This window comes from Nerophis lumbriciformis, linkage group LG13 (assembly GCF_033978685.3).
Source record: "Nerophis lumbriciformis linkage group LG13, RoL_Nlum_v2.1, whole genome shotgun sequence".
In the NCBI taxonomy this organism is placed as follows: domain Eukaryota; kingdom Metazoa; phylum Chordata; class Actinopteri; order Syngnathiformes; family Syngnathidae; genus Nerophis; species Nerophis lumbriciformis.
In genome coordinates this window covers 15,742,465-15,763,471 of record NC_084560.2, presented here as the reverse complement: position 1 = coordinate 15,763,471, position 21,007 = coordinate 15,742,465, and the positions used below count along the sequence as shown (strand labels likewise).

At 38.9% G+C, this 21,007-nt stretch overlaps 1 protein-coding gene across 4 annotated transcripts in view; it reads left to right on the top strand.

The window, feature by feature from the left end:
• Positions 1–6,310: 6,310 nt before the first annotated feature.
• The window catches only part of ppp1r9ala (protein phosphatase 1 regulatory subunit 9A-like A), a 60,488-nt gene continuing 45,791 nt past the window's right edge, over positions 6,311–21,007 (top strand). For all 4 annotated transcript variants that reach the window (XM_061971616.2, XM_061971614.2, XM_061971615.2 and 1 more), the window contains exons 1-2: positions 6,311–6,448; positions 8,051–9,976. In XM_061971616.2, coding sequence (XP_061827600.2) covers positions 8,180–9,976 — 1,797 coding nt within the window. In that variant the 5' untranslated portion in view covers positions 6,311–6,448; positions 8,051–8,179. The remainder of the gene's footprint in view (positions 6,449–8,050; positions 9,977–21,007) is intronic.

Here is a 21,007-nt window from a genome sequence, read left to right as displayed (position 1 = left end):
AGGTTAATCAATTCATGGTAGAAAGCATTAGTTGCAGCCCTATTTTACATAATGTATGTCCAATTTGGCATAAGAGTTATTATTTCTTTACTTACTTGTTTCAAAGAATAAAGCGCCTCAAACAGGATTCAAACCTGCACGTCCAACCTCTCGGCCAGCGTGACTATATGGAACCTACTTTTCTTTTGTGAGACTGATGTGTACATACATACATACTTTGGTTTGCAGGAGCATGTCAAATGTACTGCAGATGTATGATTATATATAGAATTTATACTTACCCATTGCATCCACATGAGATGCGAAATATTAGAAATTCCTCCCTGGTGGCATGAACATAGTACTGTACATCTGTGACCTGGCTGACTGAAACTGAGCAGTATTGTCTTAGTAAGGCCTCATTTTTATAGCTATCTTCTGTTAGAGGTGTACCTAATGTAGGTTTACATCCACGTTTCCAACTTTTGATGCTGAATTTACTCGTAAGATCATTTTGAGTTTGGAAACGGTTGTTTACATTCATCCTATCAGAGGGGAGCAAAGTCTAAATTCCAAAGGAAATGTTGTTTAGAACAGTGATAATTGACGCTGCTCAGACATTTCAGAATCTCCATGACAAAATCTTGATGGATTTACATTCAAAGTGAACAAAGTAGAAAGCCATGATGATCGGAAGAAACAAGCACAGAGCTTAGTTAAATCATGTTCTTAAGTTAGTTTTAAAGAGACATGAATATCTGCATGTCACCTATCTTTGTCTCAAATGGAATGAGACATTAGATAAAACCAGTCGGAAATTCCCCCAAATTGGACCTTTTCCACAGACTCATTTATACCTTTGATGGGCTGATATAGTATTCGAAGGAAATTATCTTCTATATCCTGACAATGCCCAATGAAAGAAAATATGCGATTAGAAATAAAGAGGCAATGAGCATCCATATTTCATGCATTGTGTAATTAAAAATGCAGATTGCATTCAATTATAGGAAGGTTTTCTAAATAGATCACCATCTGCTTATGCCACTTTTAGCACACAAGTCCATTATGCATGTTGTTACATCATTTCTCTGAAATGCTGAGTTATGTGCTTGGCTGCACCTAATTAATATTTAAATAGCATTCATTCAAATGGAAAAAAACTACCCACTCTTGAAATGCCATGATTATTGGGAGACCTATAATCTCCCATGGGTGAATTTAACCATTTTAATAATAGTTGTGATGTGTGAACCAAACACATGTACGCATGCACACATTGCACATACTCTAAATGTATTTATTTCTAGGAAAGACCTAAAAAACATATTAACATTTCAGTACATACGTCAGGTTTTAAGGTGAAAGTTTGGCTCATTTTTGGTATAGTACAAGAACTAAATGTAAAAGAAAAACATTTTTAGCTTTTGTGTAGACCTTTAATGATTTTTCTAATGAAACATAAATACCACTTGGCAGGTAAATAATATGCGTGAATAATAAAAAAATTTAAAATTCTAAAATATATACCTATATTACAATAAACTCAATATTAAACCAACTTTTTAGTATTTAAAAAAAATAAAAATATATAAAAATAGCCTCCAAATACTTTGACTTTTTGGAAAAAGTTTGTACTATTAACACATATTTCAAAAATGTTTTTGTTTATATAAACAGCTTGTCCATTAATTTGTACGTGAAAACAATTAATATTAAAATACGTGATGAAATTGTGTGATAATTTAATGAAGAGATTACCGGTATATGTTATAATTAGTACATAGTCACTCTAAGTGGCCCTCTGAGGGCAGCCGTAACTGCGATGTAGCCTTCAACAAAACGAGTTTGACACCCCTGCAGTAATTCATCGACCATTTGACGATATTTGAGGATATCTGTCTTACATGTACCGTATGCTAACGTTTCTTCAAAAGCATTTTGATCAAACCCCATATAGAGATCACCACAAATGCTGTTTACAGTCATGTAACACAATTGGCTGTAAGTGTTAGAATACTTATGTGTAAGTTATCACACAACTCTTATGCTTAAAGGCAGTTGCTATAGTTATTATCAATTGTACTGAAGTTGTACTTTTCTATCTGCGAAGCAAAGGGACAACTTGCAATCCAAGATTGCGACTTGCATTAGTGTTTATGTCCAGACCCGGCCTGCTGACTGCCAAGGACGAACATCGAGTACCTTGACGCAGACAAAGCAAAGACAGTGCGATATCAGGAGTGTCAGCACATTTCCATTTCATGAATAATCATATATTGTGTCTAACTGGGGCTGCTGAAATTACCCCCCTTCCTTCAGAAGCAGCCTCAGTGATGTAACCAGGGACCTCCCGAATAAATAGTGGAACACGTGGGCTGTGCCTTAGAGCGTAGGTTGGAACTGTAACTAAGTGTACAGCCCAATACGTCTCTCCTCACTGAATTCAACTGAAGTGTTGAATTCTCATAACATAATTTAGGGACACACATTTTTCTTTCCTGCATGCGGCTAATACAAGACTATTTCTCAATAGGTGTGAATGTGGGTGCGCTTGTACTGTATGTACAGTATATGTCTGACTCATGTGATTGGGGTTCACGCCCAGTTCTTGCCCAGTTCACCTGTGTGACCCTAGTCAAGGCAAGCCGTAAACATGCATGGATCGCATAGATATGATTCCGGGAATTTTTTTTAGAATTGTTGAAGTAGAGAATGTAATTCCCAAACAGGCTGAATATTTTGAAGTTGGAACAGTTTGAATCAGATGAAAAATGTGGGAATTGTGAAACTTTGATGAATGTCCCATTGATTTCAATGGGAATTTCCCAAAAATCTGGGAATTTTGGGAAAAGCGGGAATTTTTTTCAAAATATTAAAAAACTTGAATGGTCTGAATGAGTTGAAATGGTTGGTGTTGACATTTTTTAAATCGGTCGGGAAATGTTGAAGTAGCTACATGTTGGAAAATGTCCCGTAAAACTGGGTATTCTGGGAATTCTGGGATTTTTTGGAATTTGTCAATTTGCCCGCGATTGCCGAATAGGCTGAACAGTTTGAAGTTGGAACAGTTTGAAATGGATGAAAAATGTGGGAATTGTGAAACTTTGAAGAATGTCCCATTGATTTCAATGGGAATTTCCAAAAAATCTGGGAATTTTGGGATAAGCGGGAATTTTCTTTCAAAATGTTAAAAAACTTGAATAGTCTGAATGAGTTGAAATGGTTGGTGTTGAAATGTTTTAAATCGGTGGAGAAATGTTGAAGTAGTCACATGTTGAATTGAAAAATGGCATTACGGAATTCTTGGAATTTTGGGAAAACCAGGAATTTTTCCAGTTCAAAAAAACAACTTCGTTTTTTTGTCTTGATTAAGAGGAATGTTTTGACGGTAGAACAGTTGAAGTGGGTTGAAAAATGTGGGAGGAGTAGTCGCCAGAAAAAAAGGGTGGAATTAGGGCTTAGGAAAAGCAGGAATTCTGGAAAATCTTGGACATTTTTTTGAACTTGGAAAAAAGGTAGTTTGAATTTCCAGAATGGTGGAATGTGTTGAAGGTGGAATGGTATGAATAGGTTGAAAAATGTGGAAATGGTGTAAGTTTGAAAAATGGCCAATTCATTTTAAATTGGAAAAATGTCCCGTAAAACTGGGAATTCTGGGATTTTTTGGAATTTGTCAATTTGCCTGCGATTGCCAAATAGGCTGAACAGTTTGAAGTTGGAACGGTTTGAAATGGATGACAAATGTGGGAATTGTGAAACTTTGAAGAATGTCCCATTGATTTCATTGGGAATTTCCAAAAAATCAGGGAATTTTGGGAAAAGCCGGAATTTTTTTTCACAATGTTAAAAAACTTGAATGGTCTGAATGAGTTGAAATGGTTAGTGTTGAAATGTTTTAAATCGGTCGAGAAATGTTGAAGTAGTTACATGTTGAATTGAGAAATGGCATTACGAAATTCCTGGAATTTTGGGAAAACCAGGAATTTTCCAGTTCAAAAAAACAACTTTGTTTTTTGTCCTGATTAAGAAAAATGTTTTGATGGTAGAACGGTTGAGGTCGGTTGAAAAATGTGGGAGGAGTAGTCGCCAGAAAAAAAGGGTGTAAATAGGGCTTAGGAAAAACAGGAATTCTGTAAAATCTTGGACATTTTTTTGAACTTGGAAAAAAGGTAGTTTGAATTTCCAGGATGGTGGAATGTGTTGAAGGTAAAATGGTAAGAATAGGTTGAAAAATGTGGAAATGGTGTAAGTTTGAAAAATGGCCAATCATTTTAAATTGGAAAAATGTCCCGTAAAACTGGGAATTCTGGGATTTTTTGGAATTTGTCATTTTGCCTGCGATTGCAAAATAGGCTGAACAGTTTGAAGTTGGAACGGTTTGAAATGGATGACAAATGTGGGAATTGTGAAACTTTGAAGAATGTCCCATTGATTTCATTGGGAATTTCCAAAAAATCTAGGAATTTTGGGAAAAGCGGGAATTTTTTTTCACAATGTTAAAAAATTTGAATGGTCTGAATGAGTTGAAATGGTTAGTGTTGAAATGTTTTAAATCGGTCGAGAAATGTTGAAGTAGTCACATGTTGAATTGAAAGTTGTATTACAGAATTCCTGGAATTTTGGGAAAACCGGGAATTTTTCCAGTTAAAAAAAACAACTCCGTTTTTTGTCCTGATTAAGAGGAATTTTTTGACGGTATTTTTCAACCCACTTCAACTGGAAGTGGGTTGAAAAATGTGGGAGGCGTAGTCATCAGAAAAAAAGGTGGAAATAGGGCTTAAGAAAAGCAGGAATTCTGGAAAATCCTGGACATTTTGTGGAACTTGGAAAAAGGGTAGTTTGAATTTCCAGGATGGTAGAATGTGTTGGAGGTGCAATGGTATGAATAGGTTGAAAAATGTGGAAATGGTGTAAGTTTTAAAAATGGCCAATTCATTTTAAATTGGAAAAATGTCCCGTAAAACTGGGAATTCTGGGAAATCTGGGAATTTTCGGAATTTGTCAATTTGCCTGCGATTCCCGAATAGGCTGAACAGTTTGAAGTTGGAATGGTTTGAATAGGTTGAAAAATGTGGAAGGTAGAGCGCGCCAAAATCTGGAGAAGAAGATGAAGTAGAGGAAAAACCACATGTGTCAATGCGTTACTTGACACACACACAATTACAATTAATTTTGAATTTGGTGAGAGATGTTGGCAATGTCTTAGGAGCTGTCTTCTATAGTAAGCTCTTTCCCACACTGGGTGTTGCAACCAACAAAGAGTAGTAGTAAGGTACTGTAGTGGCTTCTATAGTATTGAGTTTGAGTTTTGTAAGCTCTTTCCCACACTGGGTGTTGCAACCAACAAAGAGTAGCAGTAAGGTACTGTAGTGGCTTCTATAGTAAGCTCTTTCCCACACTGGGTGTTGCAACCAACAAAGAGTTGGTTGCAACACCCATTACATCAAGCAGTAAGGTACTGTAGTGGCTTCTATAGTAAGCTCTTTCCCACACTGGGTGTTGCAACCAACAAAGATTAGTAGTAAGGTACTGTAGTGGCTTCTATAGTAAGTTTTTTCCCACACTGGGTGTTGCAACCAACAAAGAGTAGTAGTAAGGTACTGTAGTGGCTTCTATAGTAAGTTATTTCCCAGACTGGGTGTTGCAACCAACAAAGAGTAGAAGTAAGGTACTGTAGTGGCTTCTACAGTATAAGCTCTTTCCCACACTGGGTGTTGCAACCAACAAAGAGTAGTAGTAAGTTACTGTAGTGGCTTCTATAGTAAGCTCTTTCCCACACTGGGTGTTGCAACCAACAAAGAGTAGAAGTAAGGTACTGTAGTGGCTTCTATAGTAAGTTTTTTCCCACACTGGGTGTTGCAACCAACAAAGAGTAGTAGTAAGTTACTGTAGTGGCTTCTATAGTAAGCTCTTTCCCACACTGGGTGTTGCAACCAACAAAGAGTAGAAGTAAGGTACTGTAGTGGCTTCTATAGTAAGTTCTTTCCCAGACTGGGTGTTGCAACCAACAAAGAGTAGAAGTAAGGTACTGTAGTGGCTTCTATAGTAAGCTCTTTCCCACACTGGGTGTTGCAACCAACAAATAGTAGTAAGGTACTGTAGTGGCTTCTATAGTAAGCTCTTTCCCACACTGGGTGTTGCAACCAACAAAGAGTAGAAGTAAGGTACTGTAGTGGCTTCTATAGTAAGCTCTTTCCCACACTGGGTGTTGCAACCAACAAAGAGTAGGTACTGTAGTGGCTTCTGTCCAGGAATGTGCGCGCGCTCCCGACGCTCCCGCGGCGCGCGCAGGCTGTGGCGCGCGCGCGCGGCCCCGGGCAAGTGTGCTGGGAAGGCGGGGAGGCGAGGCGACGTTGGAGCGGGGAATGATGGCGCTTTGCGGGGAGAAGACTCAACTTTGAGACGCTCAAAAAGGGCGACGCAGTGGGCCAGCTGTCGGCGCTTTACGCCACGGAACAAGTCGGAGGTGAGACTAGTTGCGTGTAGTTCTGCTCTATTCGAGCTGGCCTTGCACATTATGGGAATATTCGGGCTTACAACTAGGGAATTGTCGGAAGAGACTCAAGCACGCATTGAAGTAGCCCATAAACTTTGTTTAGCCTTCTAAAAGACGATTAACTCAGCCAAGCTGAGTTGTTGTTAACTAGTCGTTGCTTTCTACGTGTACTTTTAATTTCGACGACTTTATTTTTAGTTTTTTTCCCCGTGGGACGTCGTCGATTACATTCGATGAACACAAAGCTAACACTACAGATGCTTTGTGAGCTAGCAGTACACCGATAGTTCAAATGTGGCCAAATGTTACCTAATACTAGTCAGCATGGGTAATATTTAACTTTATTTGCGTGTAGTAAAACATCGTTTAGTTGTGTCATATTTGATGACACAACTAGTATTTCCGGTCTTTTGCATGAATCAAATCCAATTATGCTTTGTAAATATTTGTAGTAAACACAGCCTTGACTATATTTGTGCAAGCAATGCCTTCATAATATACTGAAAATAACATATAGAATAGTATAATTTACATTATATTAATTTATATTTATGTTATTCACATGTGAATAATGCTGTATAATAGACTGTATTTATGTTATTCACACGTGAATTATGCTGTATAAATAGACTGTATTTATATTATTCACATGTCAATAATGCCGTATAATATACTGTATTTATATGATTCACATGTCAGTAATGCTGTTTAATATACTGTATTTATGTTATTCACATGTTAATAATGCTGTATGATAGACTGTATTTATATTATTCACATGTAAAAAAAATACCTAAAAGTTTATTGTCTATTGTGAGCGAACTGTGGTGCTGAATTTCCCCCACACTGCAAAAACTGAAATCTAAGATTAAATATCTCAAATAAGGGTGATATTTGCTTATTTTCTGTCTGATAAGATAATTCTTCTCACTAAGCAGATTTTATGTTAGAGTGTTTTACTTGTTTTAAGGGTTTTGGTCCTAAATGATCTCAGTAAGATATTACAGCTTGTTGCTGAGATTTGATGACCTATTTTGAGTAAAACATGCTTGAAACTAGAATATCAACTGTTGCAAAGCTGTGTCATCAACACCCACAAGTATAAAACTACTTTTTTAAAGTAATCATTTCTTATTTCAAGCATGTAAAAAAAAAAAATCATGACTTTGACACAATTGTGTCTCATATTAAAACAGATGGACTTTGCTGTTATATTTTCAATGAAACAATAGAAAATGCGTACTCATATAGTAGTACAGTTGTTATTAGTGAGAATATACTTATTTTAAGGTATTTTTGGGTTCATTGAAGTTAGCTAATTTTACTTGTTTTGGAAAGTCTTGACAAGCCAAATTGTCTTGTTCTATTGGCAGATCATTTTGCTTAGTTCAAATAAAATACCCCCTAATTTTTGTATTTTTTTCCCTTGTTTTTGAACACTGACTTTTTGCAGTGCAGGTATCAGTAAAGTACTTTCTATTATATTCTATTCTAGAAAAGACTTAAGTCAATAAAAAAAGAGTAAGAGTGTTAAAAAGTCAACGACTTACAGTATGTGTGTCCCCCCACCAGATGCCTTCACCCCGTGTGCTTAGTAGACAAAGCTCCTTGGGACTCATGGCGCTGCCTGTATGAAGAGGGAATCATTCACAGCCAGGATTAATTGAAATTGCGCAGCAATTACAAAAACAAACTGGCAAAATGATCCAAGCCGGAAGTAAAGGTAGTGAGAGGACCCTCAGGAGCGCGTCTCCTCACAGAAATGCATACAAGTCGGACTTCCACGCCATCAAATGCTCCTTTGATGGACAAAAATCTGAAAGCGTTGCCAAGTCTTGCACAAATGGTTCCAGCGACACCCGTGAGGACTCCCGTGGGAGACCTTTTGGGACCAGAGTGCACAAGATCAAGAACATATTTCTACAGATGGATGGCCAACAGCAAGAAGGCCAAGATGTGAAAGTGACTGTAAAAACCGATGTGTCCCAGGTGTCTCCACCAAAGCTGCAAGTTCCAATCAGCACACACAGGGTTAACCTCAACAGCCCTACAAGCCCAGAATCTCTCAATTTAGATAAAACTCCCAAAGGAGAGGAAGTGGAGATCGACAAAGTGGCTTTGGCAGAGAAGTTTTCTGTGACTAGGAAACTATTTGAAAGGGGCATCACAGAGCAGCCTTCGGCTGACAAGCAGTCGCCAAACAGGGCAGTAAATCGCCTGTCGCTTGGAAGTTCTTCTGATGAGGGAAAAAGCACACGGAGAGCATCAGGATCCTCAGAGACTTTCAAATCTGAGAATACGCCTACATCAGGAGACAAATGTAGATCGAATGCTGATAATGAAAAAAAGAATGTGCCTAAAGTGTCACTAAATGCAGGGCCCATGTCAAAGAGGTTGGAGAATTACATGGCTCGGAATGACCCAGAAGATAACAGCTTAGCTGCTGCCAAAGGGGAGATGAAGACTGCGAAATCTGACAGTTTGACTGAACACTCACTGAAAACTTCTTCATCAATAGGCAGTTTACAAAAACCCACCTCCCCTGTCAGAGAAGCTACTAATTCATCACCTTTAGCTGATGGTACTAACAAAAACACATCTCATGCAACAAGTGTCAATAAGAAAACCGCATCATCAGGGTCTAGAACTGAGCGCAAACCAACATTCCCAGCTACAAACGCAGCCTACAAATCAGTTTCTCCTACTGACGATCACAAACACCCGTCACCAGAACCAACAACACCAGTTACCCACGGGTACAAGCAAGATGGGTTGTGCCAGACTGTTAATGTGGATAAAGACAAGCTTTGTAATTCACCGCCCAGTGATACGAAGCAGCATAAATCAGGGTTTGAGAACACCCACACCACCAAATATACCGAAATAGCCAAAAGTAAAGACTGTTCAGTGACAAATCCTACAAGAGAAAAGACACCCAGCCAGACCTCATCCATTGACTCACAAGGGCTGGGCATGGTACGGGCAGAGCTTGTTGTGCTTCAGAATGAGTCTTCTGAGAGTGGGGACAATGACGAGGAAGTTGAAGACGCTGTGTTTGTTGTGCATAGTCCCAAACACCCACCAGAAAATGTAACAAAGACATTTCAGCCTGAAAAACAGAATAGTAACAACCCCGTGGCAAGCACATACGACAAAGAAGCAAAGTCTGTTTTGGATAGCAATGTGCAACCTGGGATTAAAGAGGAGAATAAGGTGAAATATGATGACCATGAAGAGAACGAACTGGAGAAGCATGCTGAGAAGACTATTGTGAATGGAGCCCCTGTGTACGGTATTGAAAATGCAGCCTTTGTGGATGACAAGGATGTAGACCAGGTCCTCATGGAAGGAGAGGAGGTGACAGAAGGCGAGGAGGAGGAGGAGCCGGAGGAAGAAATGTACAGGGACTATGATGACTGTTATGAGACTCCTGGACTGTCTGATGAAGACGAACCTCCCCCGAAGAGGAAAATCAAGTTCTCTACATACCCCATTCTGGTAAGATATCATTTGAAACATTGCTGCTTAAATTATGTGTTGCACAACATCATCATTTTAATTTACACAAAGATTTTGTCAATGGGAATATATGTTAATAACATGAGGATTAGGAAGATTAGGAAAATAGCCTCAGCAAAGAAATGTGATGTGGTTACAAATATATTTATATATTTTATGATTTGCAATATACTTTATCTTTGTGTGTGTGTGTGCATGTGTGTGTGTGTCTGTGTGTGTGTGTGTGTGTGTGTGTTTTAGTATAGAATCTTTTACATAAAAGTGAGAAGTAAATTTAGGCCCCGGCATGTAAATGTTCAGACAAAAACACTTCACTTGTTTTAATCAATGCTATCCCTTTCTCTCTGTCATTTTCCATCCATTGGTATTGCTGCAGCTTTTTGTAAACATTGTCTGTTATGGGTGTGTAGTCGAGGTGGAGATGATATCTTCCATCAGAGGAGTTCTTTCTACCATCTGTATCTCATCACCATTTTTGATAAAACAAGGGAAACGATAATAATTGCAGTTCAGGCTACAGAGGCTTTAAATAGTTCAGTGTTTATTCAGCCCTATGATGTGTTGTTATATATGGGTGTGGATCCCCCACTATCCTAGTCATCCTGTCAGGGGCTTCTCTGAACCTGCTGGCACATAAACAAAAGGCTGTCTCGTCCCACCCAAGCCAAGGAGTGACACAGTTACAGTACAGTTGACCATAATTTGCTTGATTCTGTCTAATTTTTTTTTCTAAATTTACACAGGGTCTGTAACAACTGACACTGTGAAAATTTAGAAACATTTCCAAACCATCACATCAAACTTGTGCTCATGTGTTGCCAGGAACCTGCAGCTTTGAGAAGAGTTCTGATTTCATTAAAAAAAGTTTACCTATTTGCCACCTGACGAGCATGTCTGTCATGTGAGTAACATGTAAATACTATGTTGTTGGTAGTTGGTGCCACTACATGTTTATTTAAAGTTATACAACAATTTCTCAGAGGTGTTTGTCTATCTTAGAGAGAGCATGGGTCGGGAACCTTTTTGACTGAGAGAGCCTTGGAAACAAGTATTTTCGTGAGAGCCATAAGATATTTTTGAAAACTGATATTTTATTACGGTGCAAATTATGTATTCATAATAGCATTGTTATACTGAAGCAAACCAATAATAAAATGAATACTTCTTATGTTTAATGCTATGTAAGTTGAAGTGCCGCTTCAGATTAGACCGTTTCATGAAGAAATGTTACTATTGCATATTAGACACATTGCAGAACCTGCTCTTTCCACAAAGGCAAATTCCTGTCTATTTCTTCCAAAATGTATGGCATTCGTTATCTTTTTTTCTGTTAATTATCATCTTTTCAAAAGGTTTTTACTTGCATAAACTATCGAGCTGATTATTTGACTAAAAAGCAAAGTGTTTACTTCTTGACCTCACAACATGTTTAACTGTGATTGGCTCAAGCCTTGCAGGAGGCCTGGGCCATATGGCCGGAACATAGTCTTCTTTTTTATTCACAACAAAAATATTTATGATTTTTTCCTCCTTAAAGAAATCAATACATACAAATGACAGATTATTTAAAACAAGTTTTGCTTTTATTTGGTCAAAAACTAGTAGTTTTAAAGAAGACAAACAATGCCATATTTTAAAGGAATGCATGTCATGAACACTGAATTTACTCTTACGCAAAATACATTTTTTTTTATAAAGGTGTTCCTTTTAGAACAACAACAAATTGCACTTTGTGTAGACTAACTGTCATAAAACTAAATTAAGAGCCTGCTCTGAGAGACAAAAAGAAAAGTGGGGGGAGTTTGTTGTAACAAGCTTCTTGTTACATTTATCCCACTTGGCTGGAAGTCTCTTTTTCAGATGCTGGTATAAGTTTGTTGTTCTGCTATCTTTTTTAAAATAAACTTTGCAGCATGCTGTCACTTGTTCCACGTCTGTTGTCACTAATGCAAACCACTGACGACACTTATTTTCTTTCTTGTTCGTTAGCAGTAGCCATGTTGTAACTATGTGTGTGACTCTTTGCTAAGGAAATAACGGCGTGGGCAAAAAGTATGCTTGGGCAAGAGAACAAAAACATAGATAAAAAAATAAATGAAATAAAATTGTCTGCAACGGAAAAACTCGTAATTTTGCGAAAAAAATCTATTTCTTGCCCAGGCCTACCTTGCAGGTCGCTGGAACCAAACTCTGGCCAGAATTCAAGCGGTAGAGAATGGATGGATTAAAATGTATGACAATGTTTTATCTGCATGCCAGATGCAGTCATCAAAAGAGCCACATCTGGCTCATGTGCCAAAAGTTTCCTACCCCTGTAATAGAGGAATGTGGTCAATGCTGGAATTGGCTCTCTTTGTCACTAAAAGAGCATTCGAGAATCGACTCTGAATCCAATCTTCCACCAAGTATCATAATCCAATTGAATTGTAATTTTTAGAGTTAGGCGATATACCGGTACTATAGTTAATACAGGTATATTTCAGTACGCGGTATATAGTTGAGACAATACCGCCATACCGATATTTTTTGATGTGCCTTTGTTATGGCCGTTTGATCTTCTCTGCGCCTGACAGGCGAAGCACGGGGCATCCTTTTCGGCTCACCCCCGGCCCTTGCGTGTTTATGGAGGCTTCTCTGATGACGCACTAACGTGCATCAAACTTTTTAAAACAAATATGGCGGCATTGTGCTGACTTCTCCACTCGTAGGTTTTGAAATGCTTTGGACAGAGACTGCATTTGGCGACTGGTGAGTGACTACAGCTTTATTTACACATGCACTAATTTGCTTTGGAACCTATATCTCTCCTTGTAGCGACTTTATCATTAATCTCATCCATTTGTTGTTCACTTGTTAGCGACTTAGGCTAATGATAGCTCCTCTCTGCTGCTTGCTCAGTGTGTCAAATGTTTAATTACAACTGTGTTTAAAAGTGCCTCTACACATAGCCTGATAGGCACATAGCCTGTGTGGACTAATGCACTGTAGTGTAGCCGTTGGGTGGCTGAAAAGTAGTTTTAAACTTAACAGCCAGCGGCTTTCACCGCAGTGAGGAAGTAGAAACTCTATCTATCCCGCGCACAATCATGAGCATATAAACCTAACATTCATAAACAAAATGAACAAAAATTGCTAGGACATAGCACTGGCAAACTTATTACTTTTTAAAGGGGAACTGCACTTTTTCTGGAATATTGTCATTCACAATCAGTATGAGAGACAAGAACACACACCTTTTTTGTGGGGCGGAGGGGTTAAAGATGATTAAAAAAGGCTTGGGAGATGCAGCTAATTGGAGCCACTGTTTTAGCCTTCAAAGCCTTCTAAAACAATTTCAAAACCCTCCGTTTTATATACACGCTGCAAGTCTATATATAATGTAATAATAGACACGTTCATAAAAAATGTGATTTGTATAATAATTACCTTATTTTGGTCATTTTAATCAATAGCGGGACTTCCTTCTCTGCTGCGTTGTCTTCGGTTTCCATAGCAGCGCACATCCGACTTCTGGCATCTACTGGTTGTTCCTACTTCAGCAAACAAACACGCGAGTGTGTTGTAATTAGATATGTCCGATAATATCGGACTGCCGATATTGGCCGATAAATGCTTTAAAATGTAATATCGGAAATCATCGGTATCGGTTTCAAATTTATCGGTATCGGTTTTGTAGCTGAGATAGGCTCCAGCACCCCCCGCGACCCCAAAGGGAATAAGCGGTAGAAAATGGATGGATGGATGGATGGGTTTCAAAAAGTAAAATTGATGACTTTTTAAAACGCCGCTGTGTACACGGACATAGGGAGAAGTACATAGCGCCAATAAACCTTAAAAGCACTGCCTTTGCATGCCGGCCCAATCACATGATACCTACGGCTTTTCACACACACAAGTGAATGCAATGCTTACTTGGTCAACAGCCATACAAATCACACTGAGGGTGGCCGTATAAACAACTTTAACACTGTTACAAATATGCGCCACACTGTGAACCCACACCAAACAAGAATGACAAACACATTTCGGGAGAACATCCGCACCGTAACACAACATAAACACAACAGAACAAATACCCAGAACCCCTTGAAGCACTAACTTTTCCGGGACGCTACAATATGTTACCCCCTACCTCAACCTCGTCTACCTCAACCTCCTCATGCTCTCTCAGGGAGAGCATGTCCCAAATTCCAAGCTGCTGTTTTGAGGCATGTTAAAATAAATAATGCACTTTGTGACTTTAATAATAAATATGGCAGTGCAATGTTGGCATTTTTTCCCATAACTTGAGTTGATTAATTTTGAAAAACCTTGTTACATTGTTTAATGCATCCAGCGGGGCATCACAACAAAATTAGGCATTATAATGTGTTAATTCCACGACTGTATATATCGGTATCGGTTGATATCGGAATCCGTAATTAAGAGTTGGACAATATCGGGATATGGGATATCGGCAAAAAAGCCATTATCGGACATCTCTAGTTGCAATCATGTCAGACTTGGTAACAGACACCAAAGTTGACTATTTTTGGACAAATGAGGATTCACAACCTTTTTGAAGCTGTATCTACGAACAGGGATGAACTGCTGCTTATAGAAGCGAGCACGAGGAAAAGGGTGAAACGTTGGTTGGTGTGATTTGGTCACGCTGCAAATCTGGAAATTTTGAGCCAAGCTATGCCGAATTATTGGAGTGCCCAAATTAACCGGAAACGTCCCTGGCCAGCTTGACCAAACGGACGACTGTCCATTGGGCAAATCACTATACTATTGTTCATAATACATGCAGCACATCACCGTACAACTACAGTACATACACTGCTGAGCTAGCTGTGTACAAACAAAACATGAAATGTGTGCTAATACTTTACAGATACTGTAAAATGAATGTTCATGTTTTTCATTCAGTACACATTAGTGTCCGATCGCATTGTGTTGTGCATTACAAACTCAAAACGTGTTTCGTGCTGACATCGAAGCTAGCTTATCTCTTGCCGTAGTTATTATGCCGTGGTTATTATACAGTTTACGGAATGTAAATGAAGTATTGTTGGCGGTTTTTGAATGCATTTTAAAGTGATTTAGAGGTAGAAATGATTGCTCCCATTAGCTGCATTGCTAGCCCTAGAACCAGCTGATTTGTATATGTTAGAAAGCAGAAAAACAAAAACATTTTGTCTTCATGTCTTTCATAAGGATTGTCAACGATAGGTAAAATACAAATAAAAAAGTGCAGTACCCGTTTAAAGAATAAACAACACTCTACGTTACTTCTTACAATAAAAACAATCTCAGTGCTCTCAACAGTGGTTATCTAGCCGTAAAACACTGAGGCAACCGTAAGTAATTCGCATGTTGTTGTTTTTTTTTAAGATACAGGTATTTGGACTAAAAAGACAACCATATCAGTTTTGGTCCATATCGTCCAGCCTTAGTAAGTTGTAAGATTCACACCCCAAGTAGTTAAAAGTTATTTGATCATGTAGAAACAATGTTACCTTTTACCAATAAAGGGAATATTTTGACCAGCATGTACCATATTTTATAGTTTGATTCAACAGTAGTTTAACATTATGGAGCCTTTGCACACCATAGTCACATATTGCACTTAGAGTACTACTTATCTTAAGGCTGGAACATACTCTCGCATCACATCACTTGCGTCCCCTCTGATGGCGTCTTGGTTGGTTTATAGCGCTTCTGTTGGGGCTGACTTGTGATTTGCAATTCCCTTCGAGAACACTTAGGGGTAGTGTCCAGAAAGAGCAACCGCAGCGGTCGTTGACTAAATATTTACATTCTTGTGAAGAGTGACAGACAACCACGACATCAACATCTTTGTTGACCCTGGAACTAATCATTTAAAAACATCAGTTTATTTTTAATGGACGTTTTACTCATGAACAAAAAGAAAAGACATACGTGAAGATGGTTTGTGCAACCCCTGAATTGGTCGCGGCAGAGAACGGGCACATTTGCAACGCTATTCAGCTGTTAGACATGAGACAAGATAGCTAGTAATTGTAAATGTTAAATAACTTTTGTAACAACCTGCTTATGGTATTTTTTATGTTCATGTGTTATTGATGTTCAGAGTTCTTATGTTAGTAAACATAACGTGCTTGAAAGATAATTGATGGAGAATAAGGTTAGAATTGTACCTGTTCTTAGCACAAGATTGGCAAAAAAAAGTTACGAGTCTGTGTCCATACACTAAATTAGTCTGATTTCTCAAATATTTATTTGCTAAATAAGCATCCTACAACCCACAGAAGTCGGAATAACACACCCAGATTATGAGATTGAAAACCAAATCTCTCAAGTGGGTGTGTGCCGCCAAAGGGGACACTTCGTATTGCGCATGTGCCAGTCTCAACACCCTGGTTATAACCCGGAAGCAGGTCCCGTTCTATAAAAACATAGGCAACAACTGTAATGTTGCTTCACAAATTAAAAGAACAGGACATTTCAAAGTGCAGGAGGAGGCAGGGCTGTATAGCTTGACAAATTCCCTCGCAAATGTGCCTAAAAATAGACTGGGGGGAAAAAAACCTGTCGCACATGTGCAAATAGGGATTTTACCCCTTTCATCGCATTCAGCTCCTAAAATAAATCCATCCAAATTTGATCAAACTATAGTACAATTTTTGTTTATCTGTATAGCATGTTTGAAATAAACGTAAACCATAACCAATTGGACAAGGGATTGACGCGAAAGTGTCACTATCACTGTGTGCGCGTTCCTTTCTCCTGCCCATGCACAGTGGGAGCCCCTCCTCCTCCTAGGTCACACAATCAGTTTTCCAACACGGAAGAAACAAGATTTCAGTTGGAGGAATTCTTCAGTAAAAGACAACTTTTTTCACTACCTTAAAACTTGACACAAATTGCAATGCGTGCTATAACGAGAGTGGTTGGAGGGAACATTGAACAACAAATCAATGATTGAAGTGACAAACTTGCCTACCAAACATTACCCCATTTGTTGACAAGAACATACAGCCATGGAAGCACATCACTAAGCAACAGGCAGCGCCTTTTGAAGGCACACACACACACTGCTGTCATATGATGCTTATTTCAGGGTTTACCCTATATGTATCTGATCGTGGCACCATAGCTAAATTGAATCCGCCACCTCTTTTTTAAAAATGAGGATTTTTTTACGTGTAAACAAATTAAAGCACTATGTCGTATGAATGGATATATAGCCTAATATTTAAGCACACTCACTCACTCATCCCATGGCCTAGGAGGCTGTAGGGGTGTCATGGTGGATGCTTGGGCAGTCAGGGATCTCCAGCGCTCACGATCTTCTGCTGTTCATAGCAGGGTTTGGAAGCTGCAGCCAGTCCATTCTTTGATGTTGTCCATCCAGGCCTTTCTCTGCCTGCCTCGTCTCCGCTTCCCCTCTACTGTTCCGTGCAGGATGGTCTTTGACAGGGAGGTGTGCCTTGTGACATGACCAATCCAGGTTAGCTTGCGACGTTTAACTGTTGAGAGTAGAGGTTCCTGTTCGCCAGGATGGGTGGTTACTAGCTATCTAACGTAATGATTTGTTCGGTGTTCACTGTATGATATATGCAGCATTCTTCTGTAACACTTGCTTCCAAAGGTCTGTATCCTGCGCTCCGTGTCCGCTGTAAGCGTCCAGCTCTCACAACCATAGAGTAGGGTGGAAAGAACAAGTGACTTGTAGAGTCTGACCTTCACCTGGAAGCTGATGGTATTGCTTTTCCAGATACTGGTCAGTCTTGTCATGGCTGATGTTGCTATACCGATATTTAAGCACGATTAACTAGTAATGCGCAGAAAATGTGGCCAGTAAAAAACTGATCAAGCGTAAGCAAAATGCACACGAGTATCTAGAACCTCTGCGTTAAGACGCACAGCCCCGCTTTGCACTCCAGCAAGACCACCCAGCCCTTAGAGCCAATCCTTGTCCTAAACGTATAGATCTGACTTGCCCACTTCTCTTACCCGCAGCATTGTTTTAACATGTGATGCCAGACATACAACAGGGGCGATTGCTAAAGACTGCAAGGGAAGTTCCGCTTCCCTTAAAATTTAACAAAAGTGTTAAAATATTTTTCTTTTGTGTTTGCATTTCATTTACTAAATGCGTTTGAACGCGTTTAAGTTTTGTTTAGAATCAGCTACTTTGGTGACTGTTTTTCAATGATTGTCACAGTGCTGCAGCCAAAGGAGACAATCTTCTGATAAATAGTTGACTTCGTCCCGCACACGGATGGTGAGCAATGAATAAGAGTAATCGAAAGGGGTTCGCCAGGCTTCTGCATGATGATTGGATGACCTGTCTGGGCTGAATCCCCTTTTCCATTCACAGCAAAATGAGCGAAACAGCGATCTTGAAATATCAAACACTGCCAAAGCATTTTTAAACTTTCATTCAGTTGTTCCTGTTGATGGAGATATTTATAATTTTTTAAATGAAGTTTCCTTTGTAAAATCTAGCATATTTATATATTTTATATGTAGTCATGTTTAAAGTATAGCTGAAAAATAGCTTCCCCTACTTGAAAGACCAGCAGCTGCAACTGGTGTACAGCCTGTTTCATTGTACAATAACAATTTAAAAAATTTAGCAAAATGATATGCAGAAATATGTTTATACAAATTACTATAACACAGACTTGTTTATAAATGTATGTAAATTATTTTTTAGTATTAATATATATAATAAATAAATAAATGGGTTGTACTTGTATAGCGCTTTTCTACCTTCAAGGTACTCAAAGCGCTTTGACACTACTTCCACATTTACCCATTCACACACTGATGGAGGGAGCTGCCATGCAAGGCGCTAACCAACACCCATCAGGAGCAAGGGTGAAGTGTCTTGACCAGGACACAACGGACATGACGAGGTTGGTACTAGGTGGGGATTGAACCAGGGACCCTCGGGTTGCGCACGGCCACTCTTCCACTGCGCCACGCCGTCCCTATATATATATATATGCATCAACAATTTTGCAAATTTTATGATGACATCACATTGACCACACCCCCACCGCCACATGTAGATATAATTCTGTTGGTAATTCAAGTACTTTTTTGGTAAAGTAACGATTAACTACAATTATTGACTTTTTAAAATAAATGTTCAGAACACAGTCTGCCACACAGCATCATGAAGCAGTTGTCAGGTTTGTGTTCCTGGCTAAAACATTTGTGTGCTATCCCTACACTGTTTACCTATAAAACACTCTTGTTAAAGGTAAATAATTTACATGTTGCTGCTGACATTTAAACATGTCCTCTCAAACCAGGGCACTTTATTTCACCTTTTGTGTTTTTGTTAGCTGAAGAAATGCCATCCATCCATCCATTCATTTTCTATCGCTTGTCCCTAATGACCATAGCTAAATGTTTTTTAAAGAAGATTGGAGATATGGACGGCGTGGCGCAGTGGAAGAATGGCCGTGCGCGACCTGAGGGTCCCTGGTTCAATCCCCACCTAGTACCAACCTCGTCATGTCCGTTGTGTCCTGAGCAAGACACTTCACCCTTGCTCCTGATGGGTGCTGGTTAGCGCCTTGCATGGCAGCTCCCTCCATCAGTGTGTGAATGTGTGTGTGAATGGGTAAATGTGGAAGTAGTGTCAAAGCGCTTTGAGTACCTTGAAGGTAGAAAAGCGCTATACAAGTACAACCCATTTATCATTTATCATTTATATTGGACTTTTTTCTTTAATAATTCTCAAGGCTTTTTCCTTTTTCTTATCAAAACACCTCTTAAGTTGGGATCCTATTATGCAAAACCTGTTTTTCTTACTTGTTGGTACCTATTTTTGTGTATATGTGATCCCCATCAGTCCTGAAAATTTGAAATCAAGGCACGGTGGAGATATTTAGTTACGTCAATGGATACTTCCATGTATGGCTTAGTTTATTTGGTACATATTGCCCAGCCCTACACTTGTGTTACCCACAGGGCGAGCACAGTTTAGGGATGTTCTCTGTTTAATTGAGTGTTGCAGTAGGCCTTATGATGGCATTGTGTTTATATGTATAAGTTGCACATGTGTACCTGGTTTGAGTGTTAATGAATGCCCCTGGGAGGGGGCAAGACGGCGTCGCTTACACAAGTTTCGTGGTGTGAGAGTATAAACCAGGCTTTACACTTGTTGCTTCACACCATTCTGTACAATCCCTGACAGTTGATAGGCTAAAAGAAACATGCAATTTACTGTTTTTTTTTATCCCCTGGTTTATTTATTGTTTATTTCTAAATTACAAGCACGGGTCCTAGTTTTGTTGTGAAAAAATACATGAATCTATGGTTGGCAGGCCACAACGTCGGGTCAGGTTCACAAAGGTGGGAACGACAAGAGTGATTGATAAGGCCATAGCTTGTGTTTTCTTGTCTGCTGGACTGAAGTAAAGCTGAGCAAGCACCCTTTAGGTGACTGGTAGAGCGGAATTGCGTAAGCATCTTGTCTCCAAACTGGATTAGGTCACAACATAACTCAAGTCCTCCTAACAGTGAAAGAAATGTTTTCTTTGTGAATGAGTGGTCTTAATATAAGTAGAACAACAATGTGGTTACTTGTTTACGGCATCAAACAGTTTTATTGACTTCTTTCAAAATTTTAGCATGCATGCATCATAAATTTAAATTGTTCAGTGAAAATACAAATCACTAGTTTTTATTATAGAACTGAGGCTGAATTTATGCTACTTTGAGAAGTTTTTCATGAACTGAAATTAAGATTCTTTATGAACTATACATCTGGGGGTTACGTTTTACAAAGTAATGTTATTTTCCAGAAAGACTACCTGGGATCATATTGACTGAATACACGGTAAATGTTAGTAAACCACTACAGTTTTAGACTTTTACACTAAACTGTGGAATATGGCAAATTACCAAGTTAATGAATGATTACCACACTCAGCTGCAAGTATGTTATCGACTCTAGGACAAAAATTTAACATTTATGGTAACCATCTGAGGCTTTGGCCAATGAGGAGGAACCAGTTAGGC